The 27,169-nt window shown below is 45.6% G+C and overlaps 1 protein-coding gene across 1 annotated transcript in view; it reads right to left on the bottom strand.

Annotated features, from left to right (window-relative positions):
* Positions 1-350: 350 nt before the first annotated feature.
* MB21D2 (Mab-21 domain containing 2) overlaps positions 351-27,169 on the bottom strand; it is a 59,829-nt gene continuing 33,010 nt past the window's right edge. Inside the window, exon 2 of the mRNA XM_059822851.1 lies at positions 351-1,626. Within this exon, the coding sequence (XP_059678834.1) occupies positions 362-1,626 (1,265 nt within the window). The 3' untranslated portion in view covers positions 351-361. The remainder of the gene's footprint in view (positions 1,627-27,169) is intronic.

Below are 27,169 nucleotides of genomic sequence, written 5' to 3'. Positions count from 1 at the left end.
CCCAGGCCCAACAATGTACATAAATTATAGAAGCCTGAAAAAAATCTACATTACATTGTGGCATATGTGTTTACGGTGCACATTCTTCTTTAGAAACTACTCACAGAAAATGGGGCTGGGTGGGTGAAAAAAATCAAAGCAGCATATGAAATAGTAATATACTGTTTCAAAATCTGCACCGTCCTGCAGAACCAGGAATTATAATTTATTCAGATTGTTCTCAACAAATCCAATCTACGCTGGATATGTAAAAAACAAGAGACTAAGTCATCAGGGAAAACCAAACAAAAAACCCTGCACACTGCAAGAGTTTTTAAAAACAAAACAAAAGAAAAAAATCGCAAGAAACATTGATGAAAGCTCAGAAAAATTTATCATCAATTCTGAAGTGAGGCCTTGTGACATCATCTGGGTTAATGAAGACGGAGATGGACTTCCCGGGGTTCTCAGTCACTAGCTGTTGCAACTTTTTGGCTAATCGGTCATCAGGCTGGTTGGTGTCCCCTCCATCTGACTGCGGAGAGGGGATGCTGGTGGTGCTGCCCCGCCGTTGGAGCTCTAGTGTTAGCCGGTTGGCTGCTTTGACATGTTCAATGGCAGTTCGAAGGTGTTCGGCAGGGTCTGAGCGGACTGAGGACAGCTTCCGCGCATGCAGCATGACGGTTTCTTCAGAAAGATGCTCCAGCATGTTGCACTGGGGGATGAAATAGTTAGGGCACATCTTGTTGACCAAGCAGTGCTGGAGATCATCAATGAGACCCAGGAGGAAATGGGCTGCGTAATCCTCCTGGGCCAAGTAGTTGGCTGGTAGCCTGTCGCAAGCCCACAGCATCATGCTCCGCAAGTGATAGGGACTAATGGCTTTGGGGCGGGACAGCAACTTGATGATGATAGCTTTGCAGGCCTGATAGGCTTGCATGAGGCTGCTGGAGATGCACTTTTTCAGCTGCACTTCACTTCTGGCAAATGACAGCCTCCATTCATTGTCCTTCTTCCCCTTGTAGGAACATGCAGGCACTAAGTAAAACCCACTTATGACTTCCTCCTCTGTGATCTTCCCATCCCAGAAGTGGTTCTCCATCAGCCAGCTCTGGGCCACAGCTGGCCAACCTTTGAAGGACACCACAGGGACAATGTCGTACAGCATGCGGCTGCTGCCTACTCCCAAAATGATGGATATGATAGTCCCATTCTTTTCTACCTTCTCCACCTTTGGCATCCCTCGCTGAGGCTTTTTCTGGATCTCAGAGAGGACAATGCTAATGGAGTCATAGAACCAGTCTGCAACTTTTGTCGGAGAGAAGAAATAATTGGTAGCTCCATTGATATGGTCCACGATCGTGCAGCAGTCCTTCCATTTGGTGATAGTTCCTTCATCAAACAGACGCAGGCTCAGCCAGGAGTGGCACAAAGCCGAGTGGCGCATGTCCAGCGTGACTGGTTGGTTGCGGTCATGCAGCTTCAGTGCGGGCACAAGCAGGGTGAAGTCCATGTCATAGTCTGTGCCTCGTGCATAAACATTCAGTTCATCAAGATCAATGTCCACCACACCTTCCCGCACACCGCCTGAAAGCAGCAGGTACTCGTTGGCTACAGGCAGCTTCTGGTCAAGTTTCTGAACCATGCCTGCAAAACAGAGAAAAAGAAGTCCTTTCAAGAGAAGGCAAACAGATCTGGGATACAGGATTTAACCAGGATTAAAACCCATCCTATGCCCAGCAGGAAAAAAAGCAACCAGAGGTATCCATCACTGTTCTTGTAACGCAAACTCACATCAGGCCCAGCGCTCAGCCAACCTTTAGTCCCACCTGACTCAGGGCAGGGCCTTTCCTGCACTCCCCGGAATGGGTGAAGTCCATCCTAAATATACTGGGAGCAATAGAAAAAAGCAGAAGCCTCTGGTAAAACTCAGCAAAGCTACTTCCAGGACTAAATTTAACTTCTTAAACACCTTCTATAACCAGTTTTTCACCATATTGTCACTCATTTCCATGGTATCCAAATGCTTCCCTGACGCTTCAAAAAGAAAAGAGAATATTAATTGACTCACTGTTCTTATTTTCTCTCTGGTATAAGAAAAAAGCTGGACCGGCATCAGGGGACTGGTTTGTGCGTGAATGAATGAATAGCTACAAATGTTAGTTCAAGCAGGTCTAATTTTACAATTTGCTTTACATTTACTGGTGAACAAGGCAACATGAACAAAGGCATTATGTCCTCCTCTTATGGGGGAATAGAGACAGGTTAAACTATTAGGCAATTACAGAAGCCAGCTCTAAAATTGGTTCTTCAAGCTATAATGACAGTATCATGCCATAAAATATCTGATCAGCTCCCCAGAGCACAGACATGAAGACAGATTTCTGTTTTCATCACCAAAACCAGACACCTCCCTTCACCCTGCACTGCCCGCACCAGTTGCGCAAAGCGTTTTTCACTGTGTATTCTATATATACCACTATATTCTGTTCACAGAAAGCGAACAGCAGACTGAGAAGAGACACCACACAGTAGCTGAGATATTAGCACCTCATTCAATGTTCAAATTAGGCTTAAAATTGAGCTCTGCACTTTGACTGCTCTGTAGTCTCCTTCTGCTATCTGGGCTGTTTCACTCCTGGTGTTCATCTTGCGCTTAAATGCTCTTGATCGCTTCCCAGCCTCAGTTCAGACAACACACCCAGACCATGAGGGAACTAAGGCCAGTGACTCTAAATGGAGAAGCTGAATCTCTTATAAGCACTGGAAAAGGGATATATCATTATTTCTTACAAGCACAAATGTACTAGTTTTTGTTGGCATGCACTACTTAGTCTACCTTTTGAAAGGCACTATAGTTTGTTTATATCAAGAGTGGTCAAATGGAGACCTTCCATTATGAGGAAGCCAGTCCTAGAGAGATGTCAGTGGGATAACTAGCCAGAGGCATGATGAGGTGAGCTAGAGACCTGCCAATCACACTGTCAGCCCAGGAACCACAGACAGATACATCAGGAGTGTTTCTTTACTGAAATGCTAACACAAATGATCAGCACCAGAGTCTGAGCACCCATTCTGGCATAGCCCCAGGTACTGCAGTGCCTTTCCTGAGTTAATGCATCCCCATGAGATCACAGATACTCCCTGAACTGAGCGTGTCTCCCTAGCAGAGTGCAGCAGCAGCAGCACCCCAAGGTGCTGAGTGCTGCACTAGCCTGAGTGGCACTGCAGTGCTTTTGGAGCGACTCACCTGTCCTTTCCTGCATGCTAGGACAGGGGCGAGGAAACACTATCTGCATGCATACAGGTAAGCCACGACCAGAGCAAAATCTAAAGCTATGCTGACACTGATTCCTTGGAAGAGCCAAGGAAACTGTAGGAAGAGGCCTGTGTGTGAAGGGGAATGCATCTTGGGGCAATATTCAGGGTAACTGTGCAATCCCCCATGTGAAATTCCTTGTTAAATACACTTTACCTGTTTTATTGCTTCCAAGAGCATGGACCCAGCCCATTTTGCTGCACTGAGCTGGGATGATTTTCCTGCCAGGCAGGCAAGGACATAACCCTTTCCATTTCATGCAGCTCCGGAAGCTACAAGAGAAGGAAATAGCTCTGAAGGAGTGCTAAGAAACTCTTCCTGCTAATTCCTGAGCTAATCCCATTCTGCGACCTTGCCACATGCTGCCCAATTCATCCTTAAAGGGTAATAACCAAGAAAAGCTTCTGTCAACCTCAAAAACATTTTCTGAGGCTTAGATACACAGTGAGCTGTTACCTTGATCTATGCAGTGGCAAAGCCTTGCACAGGCTTCTCTATCCCTGAGGCCAAGTAAGCGGCAGTCACTCCTTCGTTGTACCCAAAAGAAGGGGATTTCTAACAGGTACCTAAATTGACATGACTTCTGGAGACGCTACTGACACACTGCTTCCAAATCCTGTCCTTGAACCACTGCAAGCAGCCTTGGTCCTTTATGCCCCAGTTGGAAGTTGAGTCCAAGACCCATGAAGTAGAGTCTGGATCAATCACATCATAGGGACAGGGAGCATTTCCTTTTTTCTGAGCATACAAGTCAGTACCAACCCTTACTGTGGGGCAGCACAGCTACTCAGGATATGCAGGGTCCTGATGGCTCACCCTGCCTCTACACTGACCCAAAATTTTCCACTCACGACTGTGATCAGTAGCATTTGTCATGCAGATCTGCAGATGTTCCTGCGAGAGGCAGACAGAATGTAACTATCCTACAAAAGAAACTGTTCAAACCTATAGAATTCAATAAAGGATGTATTTTTCTAAATATTTTTAAACTTGAAGGACAAAAAATGTCCTATGAAGTTCTGCAGTGTGTCCTTTGCACCAAAACGTCTATCCTATGGTACAGCCAGAACCTTTGACTGAAAAAGAAAATCATATGATTTTTCTAAAAGTTAGAGATTCTCCACTACGGAATTTACTATGGGATGAGTTGCTCTCCTTGGCCTGAACAGATCCTCTGTCCTTATGTGGGAGCAATAGAGTTGACAGTCTGACCCCATTCAATCAACAGCAAGTGGGACTCAAGCCCTGCTTTCTAAATGCCTCATGTTCATCTGCCTGGAAAATAACAGTGAACAACCTCCAAAGCCAGACAAGAGCAGGAGCCACTCCTGCAATGTTAGCTCTATGCCATCTTACAGCACTCCTGCTTTCACTAACACAAAGCAAAGCTTGCACTGGACAAAGCCTGCACAGCCTGCTCTACTGCCAGATGGGTTACAAAATGCCACTTAGCAAAGAGGAGGCTTCTGCTCCTGGTGGGTAGGAAACATATCAGGAAGAATCATCCCGTAGAGTCAGAGACACAGCTCTCCAAGCACTGTCATGTAGGTACTCCCACAGAAGAGACACTTCTCTCCCCTATAGCAGAGAAAGAAAAAGAGAACACCAATTTCAAGAATCCTTGCAATAGGAAATGCTTTCTGCACACAGAACACTCTTTACACTTCCTCTAGAAAGAAAAAGTTTTGTGTGCTCACCATTAAGCCTATTTTGCAAGGCTGAAGACTTCCTGAAAGTGAAAGGTGCCATACACTGTCAATAAGTCACTTGTTTTTCCCCCTCCAGAACTCTAGACCTACCAGCAGGGGAGGAATATGAAAAAATAATCAGGCAACGGCTACAGGAAATGATCCAATATACCATGAATACCTCTCTACCTGGCTGGCTGCAGAGTTTAAATCCAAACTCTTGAGCTCTGCCTGGCACAGAATTTCCCCTTCAAGGCCTTGATCAGCAACATCTGCAGCTCTGCCACAGACCTAGAGAAGGAATTTTTGGTAACAGATCATAGCAGCATTGCTGATCCAATTTAAGCTGTGGAGCAGGGGGTTGAGATGAGGTCCCCTTGAGGAAAATATATTTAGAATAGGCATAGAGTGTTCTATAAATAGTTGAGATGACCAAATACAGGATTCACAAAGGCTTTAGGGGTTTGCAATGTGTTCAAACTGTCCCTCTTATTCACAAATCTATTTGGAATGTGAAGGGATTTCAAGGAATCCCATTAGCCAACATTGTAAAGCATACCCGACCCTGGCACAAAGCTTGCATCCCAAGTTTCCACAGCCCAAATGCAAGCTGAGAGAACCACGTGTAACTACAACAGAAGCAGGCACTCCAGATCAGCAAGCATGTAAGTGCAAATACAACGAAGAAAAATATCAAGATTGGTACTTGACCCAAGTACTTAAGATAATAGCACCAGTGGGCCGTTTGAGTTCTCTTCTTTCCATCTCAGTACCAGGACCACCTGGGGGGAGGAGGGAACAGAGGTTACAGATAACCTTGTGAAATTTGTAGAAGCCCTGTGGAGTTGTCTGTAAAGACCGAACCCAGAACTTGTAGGGTCAAACACAAAAAATATTTTAGCTGAAGGACCAGCTCTCATGGCATCAAAGTAGGTTCACTGATATTTAAGAAGTGTCTTGCTGCTACCAGGTAAAACACATAATTTGCAGTCATATCTTGTATGACACCTTCTTTTGAAAAGGTGGTTTGGCAAAGCCGCTATTTTGCTAAGTAAGAGGTTGGTGTTCAGTTACTGCTTCTGCCTAAAGCACCTTAAAGCAGTTCTGGTTTCCTACCTGTGTAACTAGTTTAAGACCTTCCCAAGCTATAAAACTTGACATCATAACAGGTAAGTATGCTTACAAGCATGAGAAAAGCAGGGAATGTGAGAATTAGGAGCAGCAGCTGTAGGCCAAACTTGCTGGTTAGTTTACTAAACAGTCAGTTCAGAGTAACACAGGTGAGCAAATGAGTTCTACAGACAATTTCATTCCATTGATGTTCCTTCAGTGGCAGGAAAATAGGATTTATTTCTACTCCAAGCACTGTGATAGAAGGAGAATAAAGAGAGGAAAGAGATTTTACTTTTACATAACACCTACATTTGGGATACATCCTTGAATGAACTGGGACTCTGATGCACATGACACAAAGACTATTCTTCCCATTAAAAAAAAAGCAATGCAAAGATGCTCTCCATCCATTACAGAATTTCAGATGAACTGATTTCATGACCATTGCAGTGTGTGCTGGGATCTGCTGCTATTTCATGACCAGCTTTCTGTAAATAAGGAGGAACACATAGATTTGTCTTTGAAGAAACCGACAACAAGAAAAAATCACACAAAAACTTATTTCTAACATATGCATTTCCTAATTTTGGGTTCCTTCTTGAAGCCTTCCTTCCTGACGCCTTAGATACACAACCATTGCCACCAAAAGGAAATGTAAGCAAAGAAAGATGCCGTTCTGTTAGTCTAACCTGGTCTCATCAAACTGAATGGGGTGATGTTCAGGGCAGTCATTGAATTAAGGGACGCTTCTGCTGCATGGAAACTAAAGTGAGGTCAAAAGAGCAGTGGGGTGCTCAGAAAGGCTTCACAAAGGAGGATTTGCAGAACTACGCATGGAGCATAAGCATATCACAGGAGTTCTTCTGGGAGCCAAGCCAGACCCAGGCACTAGCTCTGCACTGCTCCTGTTCTCCAACTTAGACCCCAACATCTGCAGTAGCAAACACCTTGCTCACATTCCACATCAGCCTGCTCGGAAGGAGACACTCCACACAGTGCACAGCCTTGATTTTCCTCCTTGACCCCTGCATCAGCCACTCCTCCTGCACAGCCTGCAAGGTTCCCTGTAAGCTGCTGTGACCATGAGTTACTGTAACATCGCTGTCCTTGCAGACTTTCTGTGCCAGGAAGGGTTTGCAAGCTGGCTCAGAAAGCTGATGTGGTCCCTCACAGATCATTTTCAACTTCTTAAGATCACAAATGTATTCTATACATCATCAGCACAGGAGGCAAATGAGAGGCTACTAAACCGTAAAGATACCATGACCAGGCTGATGAAGACCTTTAGAGGCATGATGATCCCCAGACACCTGTAAACAATCCACACAAGCTTATCTGTGGAGTACACAGCCAGGAGCTTGCCCCTTCTCTCCAGAAGGAAAAGATCCTGCTGCTCCTCATTACCAAGCTTCTCTGCTCACCTCTTGACTTTGCCATCTAATCTGATTTGAGAAGAAGCACAAGTCTGTGTAACATCAGCTGTTAAAAATAGCTGCAGCACAGAGTAAACATGCCTGGTACCTGCCCTTCAGCCCCACAATGGAGTTCAGAAGGTGCCAGAGTACCCTCTCCAACCCTGCTCAAAGACCCAAAGCAGCGTGGGTTCAGCCTAGGTACAGACTGCTGTTTATGAAGGATCAGAAGAACTGGAACACTTGGTGCTTTACACTGTTCAACATGCGCACATGGACAGAAGGGAGGGAAAGGAGAACTGAACAAAATTAGAAGTGTCCTTCTCCCAGATCCTCTCTCTCCCTCACACACCAGGAGAAAGCCTACAGAATTAAAACTGAGATTTGCTCTACAGAAATCCAACACCTGAGCTGGCATTCTCATGGATATCTTCTTCCCCCTGTTCCTTCTTACTTTGCAGGTAACTTAATCTCCACAAAACAAGAGGTTTGGATGCTCATTTCCTCAATCAATAGCAATGATGTGGTGTTCTGGCACTGATCATTGGCTGACCTTGCGTTTAAAGTGTGCCCTGTGCAAACCATTAGCTTGTGCTCTAGCAGAAGTCTCCTGTTACTTGCAGCCGGTCTTGCACAGACCTGACTATTGTCTTAAGCAACATTTTTTAGTAATAATATTGAAAGAAAGTGAGCATCATGCTGCTGCTATTTCACCCCCAGCACTAGGGAAGAAATACCCTACATACCTGGACATACCCCTCATAAAAGAAATCAGAAAGTCCCCACTGACTTCACTAGGGCTGTACATTTAAATTCCTCCATAGACCCACCCGAGGCCCTGGGGCAAGTGAACTCCCATGCAGGGAAGCTCTCCAGAGGGTTTCCAGGAAGCAATCATGTTTCTGACGAGACCAGAAATGCTGGGAATTGCTTTTGATTCAACAGATCTGATTTTGCCTTCATTGGTTCAGCACTTCCAGCAAGAAGCAGCACAAAGCCCTTGTAGAGAAGTTTGCCCTGTGGCACTGCATGCCCCAGCTCCAGGCATGTTTTCTGGGATATGCAGAAATGTGTCACTGGGAAACTAACCGCACTTTTGAGGGGATGCAGAGCCTGAGCTCAGGACCGAAGACAAGCTGAGCTCATCCAGGTTTGCAGTGAGCCGACATACCTGCTGTCGAAGGCAGGGATTATGCCCATTCATCTCACCAGGGCAGTCAAAAAACACCATGCTGGGTGTATGCCCCCCTTACACCCCCTGGCAGCCTAGGGAGAAGACATATAGAAGGGATCTTCCTTGTATAGGTGATCTCTTCTATAGGGAAGGCTAGGGATCACCCACATATACTACTGCCTGCCTCCTTTCTACTGCTTAATCCTTCCACAGGACCCAGCATAGTCAGGGCTCTTGAATGTTCCTCCCAGTTCTAACCAGTTTGATGCATAACCTTCAGCATGCCTTTTTTTCTTCTGTATAAAATCATTACCCTCCTGTAAGCCCCAAATGCTAAGGAAGTTTGACCTCCTGGATGCTCAGAAAGTGCTTGGAATTGCTCAGATGGCCCTAACCACACACCAGATGTTATTAGCAGAGAACCAGTTTGTAAGCTCATGATAAATCTAAGGATCCTCTGCTTTGGCCAGGCAATTCTTACCCTTGGCTGCTAAAAGAAATACATAAAATCCCAGGCTAGTCAAAAAACAAAAAGCTTTTGTCATTTTTTGTAAAGACACTAGACAGGCACTCTGCAGTTCCTTGACAATTCTGCTGCAAACAGCAGATCCTGCAGAACAGGAATGTTGTTGAAAAGAAAGATCCCCGCAGAGGTCTCCCCAGCTATGCCTGAGTGACATGTGTTGAATTTCAGGGGCTTCTTTAAGACAGGATGGGAGGCTGGCTCTGATGCAGCTGGGTTGCACTGATTCTTCTGTTTCTCTTGGTAATTGCAAATCTATTTATGAGCAGCACAAGTTTTTGTTACACAGAAGAACTGAAAGAGTCAGCTCTTTAAGAGAGTCTTTAGTTACAAAGCACATTTTGAGATGACTGTTGGTGGAAGCAGGCAGGGGGTGGGAGGGGAGTGGGGAGACTGAACCGTGTGATACCAGTTTAGTCAAATATGGGAGGCGAGCGAAGGAAGCTGCTCTTTGCAGACTGATACACCACTGTCGTACTGATTCTGCTCCTTTTAGAAATCTTGTGACACGGTGACAGAACACACTGCAGGGACCCAGCACCCTCTTATAAAAGAAATCAGTTTCTTTCTCCAAGGTCTTTTTTAAAAACTATCTTAAAAGTAGTGTCCCAGTTTTTTTCCAGTTCCCATGTGCCCTGGTGGAAGGCACCCAGCTAGCTGAAATCCTGTATGCCAATGCAGAGGGGTATTTCATGGTGCAAGGAGGAAAAAAGAAAAAAGAAAGAAAAAGTCTAGATTCAATGGGTGTGCCTGTACAGCAAAAGGCAGAGCTATCACAAACACCCAAACCCACCCTGGCACCAAAACCAGCAGTGGTGTTACTGCAGTGACCTGCTTGGCTAAAATACTCAGGTCTCAGAGACCAGAATATCAGGCCTAGACTGCTTCCAGAGCTGGAACCAGCTCTTCCAGAGGGAGGCCCTATATCGCTATGCAACTCTGCTTCGGACAGTGAAGAGTTTCAGAGTCACCCTCCAAACTGATGTCAGGTTTCCAGCCTGCCAGTCTGCTTATCCAGTCAACTTACTCCAGAGTCATATTAGCCAAACTAAGATAAGTGTCTGAAAGCTGAAAGCCTACAAAGAATATGAAGTGCAAGTCAAGGAAGTGCTTTGGGGTCTGAAGAATACGTGTGATGAGGTCTGAGAGCAGCTGACAAGCAGAACAGGAGGAAGAAGGGGCAGCAAGTGTGCTTATAAGAACAGGTTGCTGCTACACCCTGCTTAACACGGTACACTGTGTCCATACGGTGTCCGCATTTTTAAGTGTGCATAACACATAGAATTCCCTTTGGAAATGGCACAAGATGCCATTTATTCTGGAACCGCAATCCCAGAAAGAAAATCTGCCAGGGGACAGATTGCTTTATCAGTTCCACCCTCTGGGGCTGAGAGTACACATTTGGCAAGGGCTACACAGGGTCTAGATAGGCCATTTCTGCTCACACCCTTACGGAGCACTGCTAAGTATTCAGCAAGATGTTATATTGAGGGAGACCGACCAGGACAGCTCTCTTGGATCTGCTTACAAGGTAACAACAGTGGGCACAAACCAGGTCAAGCTTCTTGAGTGCAAACATGCAGCTCCTTGCAGGAGAGGCTGTTCTGCCCTTGTTTTCCTAGTCCCTTCACCGTTACTGTGCTCTTTACAAGAGCGTAACAACCTCAGTGAGGTACATAACATGTCCATCTATCCTAGCATCCTGTCTGAGGCAACTGCTGCTGACTGCTTTCAGGGGAAGAGCATAAGAGCAAGGAAAGTACAGCGTAACTTCCCCTCTGCAACCTCCAAGCAGTCTCTGGCTTTGGGATTTCCCAAACTGGAGGCAGTATTTGCAGCTTTGTCTTTAACAGCACTGACAGACTTATCTGCTGGGAATGTCTCTCATTGCTTTCTAAATAATTTCTATTTTTGGCATAGTCACTGCCTTGCAGCACCGTGTTTCACAAAGTACATGTTGTGTTAAAAATTATTTCCTTTTGCTGCCTTGCTAGGAAATGAAGAAACCCACCTAACTCAAGATTTTACATGGCTTAGTCAGTCATCTTTCTTCCACATTGAAAAGAACAACTTATTTAAACTTCGTATACCCAATTGTCATTCTCAGCACTTGTGTGGGCCCTAGTATTGCTACACCCTAGGTGAAATGAGGTGGTCAACACTGCATGTTGCATGAAAAGCTGACTTCTGTGTGGATGTCTTCACAGTCCTCTTGGAAATACCTCAGTAGCCCTGCTTGCTAAATTAGCCCCACTCCACTGCTGGTTTGCGCAATATAATGGAGTCCTCCTCCCCAAAATTTAATTTCACCTTCAGGATATTGTCCCCGAAGAAGCCAACACCAATCTCACCACTTTACAAAGGGCATTGATGACACTGGAAAAGAACAGTGGAAATAGGACAGGGGAAGGTTTTGTAGGTTGCACAGGAGAAAAAAGTCCCCATCCTCCCTTGAGCTCTCATCCCAATCTGACTAGTCAGCACCAGGTGCGTCTTGCAGAAGACAAGTGGCAGTTCTCCAGCGATGAGCAAAGCCGTTCCCTTCCAGACCTGGGAAAACATTCTCCTCTTGCTCCAAGTCAGCCAGAGGGGCACATGTACATGTCAGGCACAACTCGACTCCAAGTTTGCAGAAGCACTTTGGACTCCTCTGGGATGGTTTTCTGTGCTTAGTTACTGTCTAGTATCTGTTTGCCTGTCCTGAAAGGGCTAAGTTGCTACACCACTTTATGTTCAGGTGCCAGCCAGAGGGCTATGCCCAGAGGAATGCCACCACACCCACGCATCCTGTAAATAACACAAAAGTCTCCATTGTAAATGTACTTTGAGTTGTTCTGTCAAGCCTCCTGCTTACAATTAACCAACAGGCTGGAAATTCTCTCCCCAGCTGCTTAACCATCAGCTTGTTTTCTGTTCCTGTAGCAGAGTTGTTTTCTACAAAGACAAGGCACAGCCAGAGCAAATCACAGCACCGTTCCTTATGAATTGGGCCTGAACCAACACTGCCAATCCCCAGTGCCTGCCTATTCTGTACTGACAGCTCTCCCTCACTGCAGAGCAGCAGGAGATATTTCCCTGACTCAAAAATTATCCACTAAATCATCCAGCAAAGCTAAAACTTATATGTGGAGTATACATGGCAACAAAAAGCCATCAGATAGTTGATGGATAACCACAGCTGTAATTCAATGTAATGTTCTTGATTTTCCCTTAAAAGCCATCAAGCTTGGCTCCTGGGGTCAATGACATGATCAGAATGGCAACCCCTTCAATCACTTTCATTCCCTTCATCTACCAATGACTAGATCTGTTTACCTTTATACCATGGGACAGGTCAGAAAAAGGGGGAATGAAGGATGATTCCAGGAAACCAGCCAAGCCCCAAAAGAGTGCTGAACACAGGGGAAATCCATTCTCTGAGTGCAGAAGGAAAGCAGGTGTCTTCAGAAGCCTTTCTGAGGGATCTGGTGGAGAAGATGACATGAAACAAATCCTCCCTCCAGCCCCCAGAATTCATTGGACTCCATCCATACAGCCCTGGCCTGGCCCCTTTGACAGATCCTATATCCAAACACTGGGGGAAGCCAAGACAGATAAGCCAAATACAGCTGAGATATCCAATGCCAGAAACACAACATCATTTTTCTCTGTCCTTGCAGATGAGCATGGATTGGACTAGAAAGATGAGGCAGGGAATGCAGATCCTTGGCCAGAAAGTGCTGAAATCAAAAAGGCTTAAACAATACAACTGTGTCTGAGATCACAAAGCTAAGAGCAAGCTTTCCTGCAGTACTAACCCATTTCCCACCCACCACTGAGAACATTGCTAAAGCAATGTGGAGCCAGATCAAGTCACTTATATGAAATATATTTGTTAAGGCCCCATGTACAGCATCAGCTGTATGAAAAGTGCTGGTTGGCTTTGACATTCATGCAGAATTCCCCTTTGTCCACATTGCTAGGGGAAGAAGTTATAGGCCAGATTTTCGGCTACCAGAAAACAGACCAGCTCCCCTGAGGTAAGTGGAAACACTTGGCAGAAATTTCAAGGGCATTCCTCCTCCCTTTCCGTGGGAGACAGGCAGAGGAAAACCTAAGCCCTCCAAATCTGCCTGCCCATGTCCCATTGCTCCTACCCTCCTGCCCCAGCTTCATCTTGTAGAGGTCATATTTGACAGCGCAGAAAAGCCAGCAGAAGTTTCTAACAGGGACTGTCGGTCCCTAAATTCTCAGATTTTCAAGTCATTTATGTGCAGCTGAGCACTGTCATCTGTTAAAGAGCGTAGCGGGAAGCACTGTGCGGATTCGATCTCCGTGGAGCACCAAGCCCACGGCCCCAGCAGCTGTCAAGGATCTCTTATCCCTGCAGCACAGGCAGTGGCCAGGAAGCACAGGAGCTAGAACAATTAGAGCAAAAGATAAAGGGAAAAGCAACCACTGCTACAGCAGAGTAGAACCTGGGCCACCTTGCCTGAAGGCACACAGTAAAATGCCACTGTCACACTGGCAATGGACTCCAAAGGTGAAATGCACTGTGATCTTAAGAAAGCAACAGTAAGAAGTCACGTAGCCAGGGGGCCCTGCAAGATCCAGGTATTGCAACTGCCTGCCTTCCCGTGTAAAGCGTGAATTGGCTGGTGGGAAGGAGGAGCTGGTGGAGCTCTAAGCCAGGGGTTGGCAGTGCTCACAGCTAGCTGATGCTCTGTAAGCATTTGCAGTGAGATGAGGGCTGTATTTTTGGAGCAGTTCTCTGTTACCAGGATCAGGGTTTGAAATGCTAGTAACAGTTCAGGCACGAAGCACTCATGGCCCTTTGCACAGGACTCTCATCCCACTTTGCCTGCTCTGCTCACTCAGGAGAAATTCCAGGAGACCAGCCCTACATCTGTCACAAAGCCTTTTTGTGCTTACGTGGCATGAAACAGAACCTCACACACACATTTATTTACAGCAGGCCTGGTGATCTCTCGGCTCATCAGGATGATAGTTACATTGTGAGATGAAGGAGAGAAGAGAAAGCAAAATTGTTGCTGATCAAACATAAAATTCACAAAGTATGTTCCAGGAAGCCATTCTCTCCAATAGCCTAGTCCTAAAGTCCTTTCTCATCTAAAATTCTAGTGGAATATGGACATAAGCAAGACTTGGGTCCAGAGAACTGTCAGAAACTTATGCAAAAGACTTCATGGAGTAGGATCTCAAGGTCATCTTGTAATGGAAAGCTGATGACAATCAAAGCTCATTCTTCAAGTCTCATCTCCTATGAGGGCTGCTCCACCCTGGTGACTCTGAAAAGCTCAGGGGAGCAGGATCCCATTCACCAATGCCCCCAAGTTTTAGGAGGCAGTGTGCCCAACCCAAACATCCATGAAGTAAGGGACAGGGCATGAAATTATAGCAATATCTTCAAGTTTCATTTTCTTCAAGCATTTTTGCAAGGAGGACAGAGGATAGGCAGCTATTTTTGAAAATTCAAACCCAATAACGTAGTAAGTTCAGTTAGTTCACTTAACTTTTCCCTGAAAATGTGAGAACTAGAAATGCTCTGTTTACACTCTGCTTTATTTAATAGAAAACCTCACATCACTCCAGTAATAAGCCCTAAGGAAAACCACAGTATACTGGTAGATTTTGTCCTAGCAGGTCTGTTGCATTTAAAGTGTCTCTCAAAAATTAAACTACTTTCTTTATTGTCAGTGCGTAATCTTGAATTTTAATCCTACAAATTCCCTAATATATCTGTAGTAATAATGAAAAATGCTAAAAAGCTTTGTTCACAAGTGCTGATAAAGAAGTTAGGCTTAGAAGAGGCAGGTGCATGGGGAATGCAGACCCTTCAAATGAATTCAGTAATTAGAAATCTCACCTACATTTTATAGATGTTGCTTTGAAAACACTTTGTAAAATTTCCTGGTGGATGCTCAGCTCCTGCAGGGCTTGCTATCCCTTGCATGAAAACACTTCCCAGCACAACAGGAATGGATATTGTTTGAATACAGTCCTGACTCAAGCAACAACTAACACTGTCCTCACCAGTTTCCCACTGACAGCTGGTCCCCCACCCTGTGATTAATGGACAAACAAAGGAGACTACAGACCTCCTACATTTGCTAACACAGTGTATAGAATTAATTGCACAAGGTAGAAGTGGGAATATGAGGGTGTGAGCTGTCCCTTTAACAAGGATGTTCATTCCTTGAAGTCAGACAAAGCTGATGTACAGCTCATGCTCAGAAGGCATCTGAGCACAATCCTACTCATTTGTTCCTGGCTGCACTGGGGGAAGGGGCTGGCAGAGGCAGAGAAATACTGATTCGTAGCTGAAGCAACAAAACACAAGTCATATACTGAGTTGTACTGCCTTTCTGGCTGGGGTTGTTCTGCTTGTGCCCATGTAGACCTACCTTGTATGACTGGCTGGGCCCAGACCTGAGGCCCCAGTGAGCTCTTCTACCCAAATACATGCTGCTCTGCTCTCCCTGGCTCACAAAACAACGCACCAGAAGGAATGTTGCCACCTGGCAAAAAGACCTCTCAGATTTGCTTTCCCCCCAGGGATGGAAGGTGTTATGCTGAATGGGGTTTGGGGCATTTCCAAGCTAAGCTCAGACATCAGCCAGCCCTCGTGCACAGGCATAGCCCAGAGGAGGCCAAAAGTATGCCAGTTCCCAAAGAGGCAACATTTGCTTGTGCCCAGACACATCATTGGCATTCTCTGCCTATAGACAGGGGCACCACTAGGAGGACCTTGTAAAGTAGAATTAGTTGCTAAACCACAACTCCCTGCCCCAATTATTTTCTGAGTACTTAGAAATTAAGCAAGAAATATTCCACAGAACTTTGGGTTTGAGGAAGAAGCACCATTTTATGCCTTCCCAGGAAGATGGCTTATGAAATCATGATGCTACTAAAACATCTCTTTGCTTTCCCGAGCCTAGGACATGCTACTTTACTGCTGGTTCTTTAGATCATAATATTGAGCTTCAAATCTTATTTCAAACTTTACTACCAGTTACCCAGCCACCTTAACAAGAAGACAGGAAACATTCCCCCTTGCTATGGGCATGTTCATTGTCCTTGTGTCTATGAGATCCCCACAGGAGTGAAAAACTTCAGCAAAACTGGTACATGCAATCATCTCTTCTGTCAGCAGATGGCACGAACGCATCAGTGTGTCTGGGCTGCAGAGCTCAGCAGGCCTGTGGGATTTGTGAGCAGAGAGAAAAAGAACCGTTCAAAACAAAAGGTGATAGAGTTTTCACACTGCAGTATGGGCAAGGGAAGAAGACACATGTAGGCATACAAACATCTTTCCCCGCCACCTGCTAGGGTTTACAGTGGAGAGGAAGCCAGCTCTGACAGAATTATTGCTAGGAGAGGAAAGAGACCTCTAGTAGTAGGCTATCTTCTACCAAACCAGATTTGGTACATAATTTTGACCTAGCGTATGTCAGAAGTCCTCCAATAGTATACAAGGTACAGGGTGGGAGCGAGATGCAAGTTTAAGAGGGGATAAGACAGAAGATAGACACCAAACCTGTCTACAAATCCTATTTAATGCCAGATTTCCGGCATGTGACGACTGAAGGGAAAGGCCAGCATTTTGCCCAAGCCATTTGCACAGGGCTCCTTTTGTGTCATTTTTCTTTGACTATTTATGCCACTTTACATAGCAGCATAACTGAGCAGGCAGTGTGCACCATGGCTTCAAAGCAGAACAATTGCTGTTTGTAGAAGCACTGTGAAGAATTTATTGCTAATGCATTTTAATAAGTTATAAAAAGAGCAGTGCTCTGAATGAATAATTGCAGGTAAATTTAGTTCGAAATTTAGATTTTCTATTTCTTCATTGAAAAGCAAGCAAACTCATAGCAAGCACACACCTGCACACAGGCAGAAGAGCAGTTCCTATGTTCAATGGAAGCAGGTATTTCGGTTTAAGGACAGACCCCTCCAGTGATTCGGACTAAAGGTGAAGGTGAAATCAATGCCTAACTAATCAGTTTCCGTTATTTATTTTCATCCTCAGAACAGAGTGAATACAAAAAAGTAATCTAGGAGCATTCCAAATTAAATGCAAAGGGGGTCATGTAGGAATGCATATACATCCATGCTATATATTTGAAGAGCAGGACTGGGATTTTGGAGCTGTTTCAGGGCAATAAATGGAGAGTCTACCCAGAGATGGGGGAGGGGAAGAAACCATTAAAAAAAAGAAAAAAACACCAGTGTTCTTGTAAGGTGGCACTTGCATGTTTTAATCCAGTGTATAAATTTTCTGAACTAAATAAATTTAAAATGGACCTAAATAGCAGAGACATTTGGAAGCCAAAACTAGCTTCTCACTCAAAGAAATTTTATTTCTATTTTGTCAGTGTGACTCCTCAGAGATTCAAGATACAGACCTTCTGCTGTGAGGAATGTACTGTAGAATAGGTAGGAGGTTACAGCATGACTCCACCGGTAGTACCGAGATCCATCAAAATGTCTGTGTGTCAGCTGAGTTATGGGCAAGCGAAGGAACAAGTCCAGAGTGGTTAGTGGGTGCATTTAATGCAGCCTTAGATGTGTGTGCTCTAACACAGACAGTTGTGAACATCTGGCAATGCATAACACGTCTGGGATGAGGAAGCATCAAAGGAACAAAACCAAGTATCCTTTGAGTTTACAGAAATAGCAAACTAGTTACCACAAGCAATGTGTTAGTAACGCTGCCGCCACACACACCATAGCACTGTGCCAAGCAACAGCAATCAGCTCTCAGGGGATGCTGGGTATCTCCTACAAACACTTCTGAAGCTGCATTTAAATAGCTATTGTCACACTCACACCTTAGGTGTAAGCCAGCAGAAACCTTAATGGATGACACAAACACGTATTTCTTATCAGCAGATGTACCCTACAACAATTGTGACCCTGGCAACACCACCACTCAGAGGTTCTCATGGGGAGATACTGCTGGGATACCTCTCTTGCTGGCTCCAGACAAACATATCCAGAAGAAACGCACCAGCGAGCCCATTTCAAGCTCCAGAACTGGTTTCCAGGTATTGGAACATAACCCCTGGACAGCACTCTGTACGGCATAGGTTCACTGGTGCTCCAGGGCAGGATGCAGGGTGTCATGTCATGTTATTGTTCCCCCCCAACCCATCCTCAGTCAGGAGTCTGGGAAACAGGAAGGTGGATGGATAACCCTGAATCTCCATACCCATTTTCCCATTTCACCCCAGTTAAAAGGAAAGGGGTGGTGTGCAGGGCAGGTCTACCCAGCCCCGGCCGTCAGACAGCATGAGGGGCAGTTCACTTGTTGCAAGGGGACTGGATGGAGAGGTAGTTTACAGACCACAGGAGGAAATCCTCTCCTTTGGGGAAGTCAGGGTAGCAGGGATGAAAAAGGTCCTGAGGACAGGCACACATCTGCAAAATAGCAGGGGAGCCAGAAGAAGTGAATGTGGCCAACAGAGCCCTCACATGGCCACAAAGCTTGCAGGTTCCCCAAGGAACAATTGTTGAATCCAGTGAAGAGTGGTCTGGGTTTAAAGCTAAATTGTGGCAGTTCAGAGGACACACATGGGTTTTAAGCAGTGAACTGCAACACTCACTAGGTCCCTGACTTTGTTGCTTACTCTACCAAGAGGGTAAGATGAGCTGGGCACACAGCAGAGAGGAGCCAGAGACTCTGCAATTCAGAGACATGCCCAGAGTATTTCAGCTCAGAGGCCTGAGACCAGAGCGTGTGTAACAGAAGAAACAAATGTGGAAACAAGTGAAGCAAAGACTGCTTAAGGCAGAGAAGAAATGCAGGAATTGGGCTTCAGGGGAGCCTGTGTTGCTAAAGAGCAATCGCTTGATTGCATGAAGGACGAATGCTGGGAGATGGTTGCCTCTCTTGCCTGCTTGAGATGTTCAGCATGTAAACAGCCCTGGTTTAGTGAGCCCCCAAACCGCACCTGCATTCCCCACACCAATGGCTTAAGTGACAGCAGCCTCTCTCACTTACTTCCCCTTCTGCTTAGCTGAGCTGACCTGAATATGTGGCCATCACACAAGCCCTGTATCTCTCGCAAGTCGAAGGGGAAGAGTTGCAACTTTTCTTGCTTTTTCCAACACACCAGCTAGATCAGAGACTGCTCTGCCAACCATTGTGTTCAAAACCTGTAACAGGAGTTCATGCATGGACTCGGCTCATGAAAACATGGAAGGAAGACAGGGTTCGTTGCTACCTCTGCCCCCAGGCTACAAGCTGCCAGACTGCCTTTCTAGACTTCCTTCCCCTGCTCAGAAACAAAGCTGGGATTCTCACAGCATCATCTACTAGCTCCAGAAGCTGGACCTTTAATGACAGTATAAAATTTAACATCACTCTTGATTAAAAACAGGAAAAAAAATGCAATTATGAGCTGGCACCATTGCAAGGCACTCAACTGGTATTTTGCCCCCTGCACTGGAGAATAGCAAGGGCATGCCACTGCTTGAGACTTGCACCAGCTCAGGTGTAAACCACCTTGGTCTCTGACTGCTTAGGGCAGAGTTGGTGTGTGATGGTGGAGAGCCCGCTCCTCTGCTGCTGTGACAGTGGCATCGCATGCCAGCAGCCTCTACAGTAGTAGGGGAAGACATTTTTTACCTCTTCTCTGTTGCTGCAAATGTCTGTCTCAACACACCATCCCACTGACTGTCCTACGGTCACTTGTGCACACCCTGCAAGGTCACACACACACACGCCATCTGGGTGAGGGCTGGGACAGCCAGCCACAGACTGCAGGCTGCGTGCGTGCTCTTCCCCTGTTTTACTGTCTTTTAAAAGCTGTTAAGTTGAAGGGGGAAGAAAAAGAATCAATAGATAGAGGAGTTGCAATCTCTTGTAAGTATCTTAAGAGCCTGGCTTTCAGCTATTTTCAGCAAAGTCGAGTAGGGCTCTTTCTTACACACTTACTTCTGCTCTCTACAAGGTGAAAGCAGGACCACCGCCAGCTCCGTGACTCACACAAACACAGGGAAGCAAACATAAAACAAGCTGCCTGCTTGCTCTTTCCCAGGGCTTATTCACACCCTTCATAACTATTTGATCTGCCTGCTCCAGCGCATCCCAAGATGCGGAATGAGAACAAGCAGGGCGGGGGCTGGTCTTAGACAGCTCTTGCTTGCAGAGTTTGAGCCAGATCTCAAACTTCTCAGTGAATAGAGAGAGGAAAAGAGAGACCTGTCCACACTTTTGAGACAGTAGCTATCAACAGCCCCTGCCAGCTGGACAGTAATGACTGTTATGTTTTGTTACAAACCGTTTTTGGCTATGACACAGAAGATCCATTCTCATCCATCACCTCCACGTAACAACCTAACAGACACCTACAGATCTGTGCCTCCCAAAGCCTCTAAATCCTGAGCCATAGACAAGTGTTTATATTGCGTTCAGGTCCTGGCACTAAGCAAAGATGTGCTGGAAGTGCTTGATATGTTTTTGATACTCAGCATTTGGCCATATTGCCAATTCTTACTTGTCTACTGCATCTGTCTTTTTGCTGAAGACCCCAGTTTCTGGAGTCCTAAGACAGGGCAAAAATCTCGGCTTAAATTTAGGAAAAAAAATGAGCAATTCCTATCCATCACAGCTGCAAATAACCAAAAATACCCTGAAGGAGATGAGGCTCAGAAAGTCTTAAAAAGCTGAAGAAAACAGAACAGAAATAAAAATACACCAAGAGTTTTATTTTTAGAGTCCAACTCATAGCTTCTGAGTGCCTCAGGTTTAGCAAACTAGCTTACTGCTCTTCCCTCTGAGGTTCCCCTTGGACGGCTGGCGTCAACTCTCTCCATAAATTTACAGGGTAAAACAATGGCAAAGTAAAACCCACTGGGCCTCATATAGGGAGGTAGAGAGGTGGCACTGCTAGGAAAGAGATAGAAGGATCCCATGTATTGTTCCCTGGGACAGTGGTGCCCTGGGAAAATACTCCAAAATGGGATATATCTGCAGCCCTAGGGATGGCGAGGGCAGGGCATACCCTTCCCAGGGCAGAGAACTCCCTTCTCTGGAGGGCAAGGATGCAGTGCATCTTTTACCAGCACCTAATGGTCCCCGCCTCGCTGTGATTTTCTAGGTGCCCACTTTCACAGCAGGAACTCCACTGGATTTTCTAATATCCCTTCACACATTTTCCACCCAGCCAAACTCTCTGCAGTCTCAAAGCAAAACAGCAGCAACGTACACTTATATTGGAGGAGTTAGAAATGCCACAAAGAGCAGGAGCAAAAGGCTCTATTACAGGGACCACTGCCTGCCTGTGCAGTGCAGCACAATTTGGGTGCCTCTGCCAGGGACAGTAACAAGTGGCTTCCAGGGACCTGGAGAGCCCTCACTTGCTCACTAGCTCTACTGCTGGGCTCCTTGCTTGCTTCCCTGCTCAGCGTGAGTCAATCATTCCCACCAGAGTGCCCCGCTTGCCCCACTGGGGCATCTGGGAAGCAGCATTCAGACAGGGCAGATGGCTGTGACTTGGTGCAAAGGGGGACAAAAATGCAAGCAGTTATTCTAAGGCCACACATGCCAGTGTATCCAAATGCCAGCTGCAGCAGCACGTTGCCTTCCCTTCCAGCTACTGTCATAGATCTTACAATGCCATTCCACACCGGACAAGGCTCTGTCCAGGGCTCTGCATACCTCCAGGCTCCTCCACCATCAGCCGAATGTCCCAGAACATCCCGGGGGACACTGACCAAAGAAAGAGGACAAGCCTGTCAGCACCCCACTTCACCCGGCTCTCAGGGCTGGCAGACTTCTGCTGATACCCACAGCACAGCAGCAGCAAACCTCTGCAATGTCATGCTCTAACACCAACAGCTGCAGCCTTCATTGCCGCTTGAGGATTATCCTCCTCTGACCCCCCTCCAGCTCCTCTCTGTGATCTGCCCACCCCACTCCACAGGCTGGCACAAGGCCAGGCTCCCCCATCTCCAATCTCCTTTACTCCATCTGCCCAAGTCCTGGCCTTTTTCAGCACTCAGCTGATGCATCAGGGGCACAGTCACTCAGCCCCAGAGCCCAGAGTCTTCCACCCTTCAGACTCATTCACAAAAGGCTCCCCCAGGGGCTCAGAGCCTGTGACAAAACAAAGTTTTGAAAACAGTGCTCCCTGAGACCACTCATTTTTCCTTCCCCTCCATCTACGTGCATAGAGGGAGCCAAGAGCCTCACTGCCTTGCTATTTCTGGATGCGGGCAGACCCTCCTCTGCCTTTGCCATTGAAGATGTCTGACATAGCAGACAGGCCAGCTCCTGGCATTTAGTTACTTTCCAGGCTCTCTGTTTAGCTTCCATCCAGTGATAACAGATCCCTGCCAAGAAACTTAGTTGTCAAGGGGTTCTCTTTCAAACAACAGTTTGGTAGAAACTATGTTATTATCTAGGGTAGCACACCTCCAAGGTAGAGCACTCAGGTTAATTGCCTGCTAGCTCTACTTCAGTTAAAATACAGGCTCAGAGACAGAGGAGAAAGCCAAAATGGAGTTGGCAGTATAACCAAGCCCCAGAGTTCATAATTTCACATACATACAGGATGCTTTGGAGGCAATGCAGAGGTCACCAAAGAGGGCTGTGCTGATCCTAGTGCTGTGGCTCAGCCTCCCCCTCACTATCCCACACTGATTTTACAATCCAAATTAAACCTAAAATGCAAAGAAACAGATCCTAGCCTTTCACTAACATAGACTGTCTCCCCTCTGGGAACTGCATATTTCAGGTGGCAATATTTACTCTAGAAATAGACAAAAGCAGAAGCACCTATATGGAGAAAGCACAAGACCAGACAGGTGGGTCGGGATCGGTGCTCAGCAGAGGGTTGGCAGGCACTTACTAATGAAAGATGTAGGCGAAGGGTATGCAAAGACTTTCACTGTATCGATGCAATTCTCTAGCTCCTGCTGCATGTTTTCTCCCAGTCCTAGTAAAGGACAGATCTGTAGAGCAATAAAAGCTGCTTTTTAATTTGCCTCTGCCTTCAGCAATACCAACTTCTATTTTCTCTGTTTTCTTCTTCAGACACTGGGTTAACTAGGAGGAAGAAATTTGCAACTTTCACCCCTCTTACACTACTAATAAATCTACCTAACAGCGGCATTACTAGCTACCAAAAACTTCACCAACAGTGAAAAAGCAGCTAGAAAACAGCAGCCAGAAACAAAGAGTGCATGTGGGTAATGAGGAGGAGTTACCCTGCATGTAATCTTCAAAACCAGCCGCAAATGAAGCAGTTGCAGGGAAGCAAGATATTGGCAAAACTATCAGGCATCAGGTGATCTATTTCTAATTGCCTGAAATGACAGCTCCTGACAGCATAAAGCTAATCTTTCATCTCTTGAGAGGAGTTTCAAAGGTAGGAGACATTTCCTGGCATGGGGAAAAAGCTGAGCTGGGAATTCAGGTTATAAGGCACATAATATAGTGGGAGCCATTTTAAAGTCCGCAAGCACTTACTACAACACATAGTTTTATTTGGTGCAGCCTCTTCCATACAAAACACGTAAAAATAGCAACTGGTGAGGCACGAAAATCAGAGATAGTGAGCCTGTGTCAGAGACATTTAAAGGGAATGATGATCTGATGTTACAGCTTCAAGCAGTGATTTAAGACTCCATAATTAATTATTTGCTCTACACTAGCCATGAATGAGGAGGGAAGTACCAAGGTTTATAGCTCCATCCTCAAGATAAAGCAAGCCTGAAAATTCACTGGATGTAAAGGAACAAAATTCAGCAAAGAACTCAGAATGTGAAGTTGAGTTTCATTCTCATACCAACTTTTTGCTCAGTCCCCTACCATCACAAAGACCTAGACAGTTAAGCTTCTCACATAGCTTGTCTTGTAGATGAAATTCAACACCAGTTTATCACATGGCAAGGTCTTCTCTGAAGAACCTTCCACTAAAAGAGAAGAAAGTATTAGCAGGTAAATTGGTAAATCCTTTTTCCTGGATACATTTATTGAAATCCAAGGGCTGAATTCAGACTACAGGGTCAAACCAAAGAGTACAGTAAAATTTTAAGCCAACAATTTATTTTAGGAAAGACTGATCACTACATCTTCACAGTTTCCTCCCAGTAATGTGCATTTAGGATCTCTGCTAAATCGTATAAACTCTACAAGTTATCACACTGAGAACCACTTTATGCCTCAGCACCATGGTGAATGCATGCTGACTTCCTTAACCCAAGTGGCATGTGCTTATCCTGGGAAAATGAGTTCACAGCCCAGCACCAAAAGACCATTTGCTCCATTGGTGGGCCACTGGAGGGCCCAGAATTAGGGCTGAGTGGAGGGAGAAAGTAACCTTAGAGTGCAGAAAGCAATTCCAGAACGTGACTCCAGTGAAATAGTGGGTCTTAGAAAAAAATTGGAAATAAAAGGTGAAATTTGTCCTGCTCTGTGCTAAATTCTGTGTTTGTTAAATATCAAACAAATCCACAGAGCAGTACAGAAGACAGAAATCCATTATGACCAGGATTTAAACATTCAGAAATTTTACTTCCTTTTGAGTTGAAACAAAGGCCATAAAACCTCTGAAATTATTCACAAGAGGAAGAATCTAAAAGTATTTCAGATCACTGGGTACAGGAACAGCAAATAGAAAATACGCAAAACATTTTAAAAAAACTCAAGTGCTCTGTTCCAGAAAAGAAACGTCAAATCTTGTTATTTTTCCTTTACAATGGAAAATTGAGGCAAAGCAGTTTTTTGAGTTATTCCCTTCAGACGGAAAATGATCAAAGGTTTTTGAACAGTGTTTAAAACAGCTCCACTCCTGGCCTTTGCCTTCCAGAAAAAGGACGCTCTCTTGACTGAAAGGCCAAACTGTTGGCCATGAGCAGTAGAGGCAAGCTTTTCCCCCTTGTAAACCAGTGGAGGACACATGCATAGCTTCCTCTTCTCTTGCTTTTACACAAGGGAGAGGTCACGCCCATGCAGATGGACAGGAGTGGGATCCCATCCAGCAATACCGGAAACCCACAGCCAGGCTTGGCTGCCCCAACACACACGGGACAAAGGCAAACAAGCTGGAACCCAGCCTGGAGCACTCTGCCAAAGCTGTGTGCCAGGGGGAAATCCCAAAAGAGTATGGCCTGGAGCCAAGGATGTGGGGAGAGAGAATTAAAGAAGTCTATCTGAAGTTGACCAAATACCCTTCTCCTCCAACTGCTATGCAGGGTCCTCAGGATTGATGGGAAGTAGCTACAGGTCTTTCTGTGAAACAGGTATCAGATCAAGGATGGGACCTCCTTTGGAAAAACCCAGGAGAATGGAGCAGAAATATTTGTGAGGGTGTCTTACCCTCAACACAAGCTGCTCCTTGCTTTCATGCCAGAATGACCACACAAACTATTGTTTCCACGTGAACAAACATGTCAGTGTCTTGTGCACCTAAGCAACATGTAATATGAACAGGCAGCACCACATACGGACTTATGCAAGATTTGGTGTTGAGATAGGCACCCGGCAGCTGTTCAGGACCACACAACAGGATTGGATTTTCCACAGAGCAGGAAAGGACCCAGGCAATCCAAGTAATTTCTACTGGAAAGTGCAACAAAAACAGAGAGAGAGAGAGCTTGGTATCCATAGCTCACACCAGGGCTTGGCCCTCTGCTCTAAAAAAGCCCTAGAGATCCTCAAACAGAAAGAAATGTGACAGGGAGACCAACCAAAACCAATTAGCAGACTCCAGCCAGAAGGCAGAATTATCCTAGCCATTGCTGGCATGCTGAAATTCAGCTGCAGATGAAGGCTGCAAACTTTAACAGTAGGGGAAAATCAGCTTCAGGGCTTCCAACAGGCCAATCCCAAACCACATAGTTAAGTTTATTTAACAAACAAAACACACTACAACTAGCTTTTTCTCTTATCAGTCTTAACTGGGGATTTTTAGGGTTGGGGTTTTTTTACTATTTGTGGTTTCCTAAAAAATTCCAGGGGAGGCACTGACTTTCTTAGTGAATTTATAGCCCTCAGTAAGCTTGTTTCTCCTAGCCACCTTTCACAAGCCCTGGAGAAGTTGAATATTCTTCTTCTTCTAAGTTAATTGAATTGGGCAGAATGAGTGAAATGACAATCAGCAAAGCATCAGCATGTTCTCAGGGCTCAACAATCCAGAGGGGCGGGGGCAGAAATTAAGACCTGGAAAGGATGCAGCGTATGCATCCCCAGCACTCAACAGATCACTTTCATGAGATACGTCTGGCCTTTCTTTACATGGCCAGTTATCCATGCTCATGTATGCGTGTGGGCAGATACCAATCCCTTTCCTCGGGATGTGGTGCAAGTAGTAATCCCAAAATAGCTCTATTGACATCCAAGAGATTTCTCCGAGAGTACGGTACAACTCAGTGAGAGCAAGGACAGAGAACATAGCCTATAGCAAGCCTGTAGCTCTGCTTCCCTGGATCAATTTATTAATTTCTTCCATGCTGGTGATTATAAAGAAGGGGAAAGGGATGGGGAGACAGAGACAAGGCCCTTGTGTGCAATGAAATTAAATGCACAGCAGCAGCCGTCATTAATGATGCATTATGGAGTAACAAAGGAAGCCTGGTTGATTGACAGTCCCTAACAAGTTGTGTATAATAAACACTTCTCTCTAGACAGAACGTTCCTGATTATGGGATATGTTCCCCCTCATGTTACTGACGGATCCATTGTGATAGACGCACCCCACTTGAAAGGGGAGAGACACCCAAAACAAAAGGAGGATTGACTGGGAGATGCTTGACTGAAGGAGCCATGAGGCCACCTTGCTGAGGTCTGTACAGAGCAAAATGCACAAGGCTGAGAAGTCATCCAGGAAAATAAATGGCTGCAAAACAAGTATGAAGATCAGGGGCAAACATCATCCAGCAATACCAAAATAAACCCTTCAAATGCCACTACAGATGCTTTGGATTTAGCTTCCTCAGAACAGGATCTGAACC

This window comes from Gavia stellata, chromosome 11 (genome assembly GCF_030936135.1).
Source record: "Gavia stellata isolate bGavSte3 chromosome 11, bGavSte3.hap2, whole genome shotgun sequence".
In the NCBI taxonomy this organism is placed as follows: Eukaryota; Metazoa; Chordata; class Aves; order Gaviiformes; family Gaviidae; genus Gavia; species Gavia stellata.
This window is presented reverse-complemented; position numbering and strand designations above follow the sequence as displayed.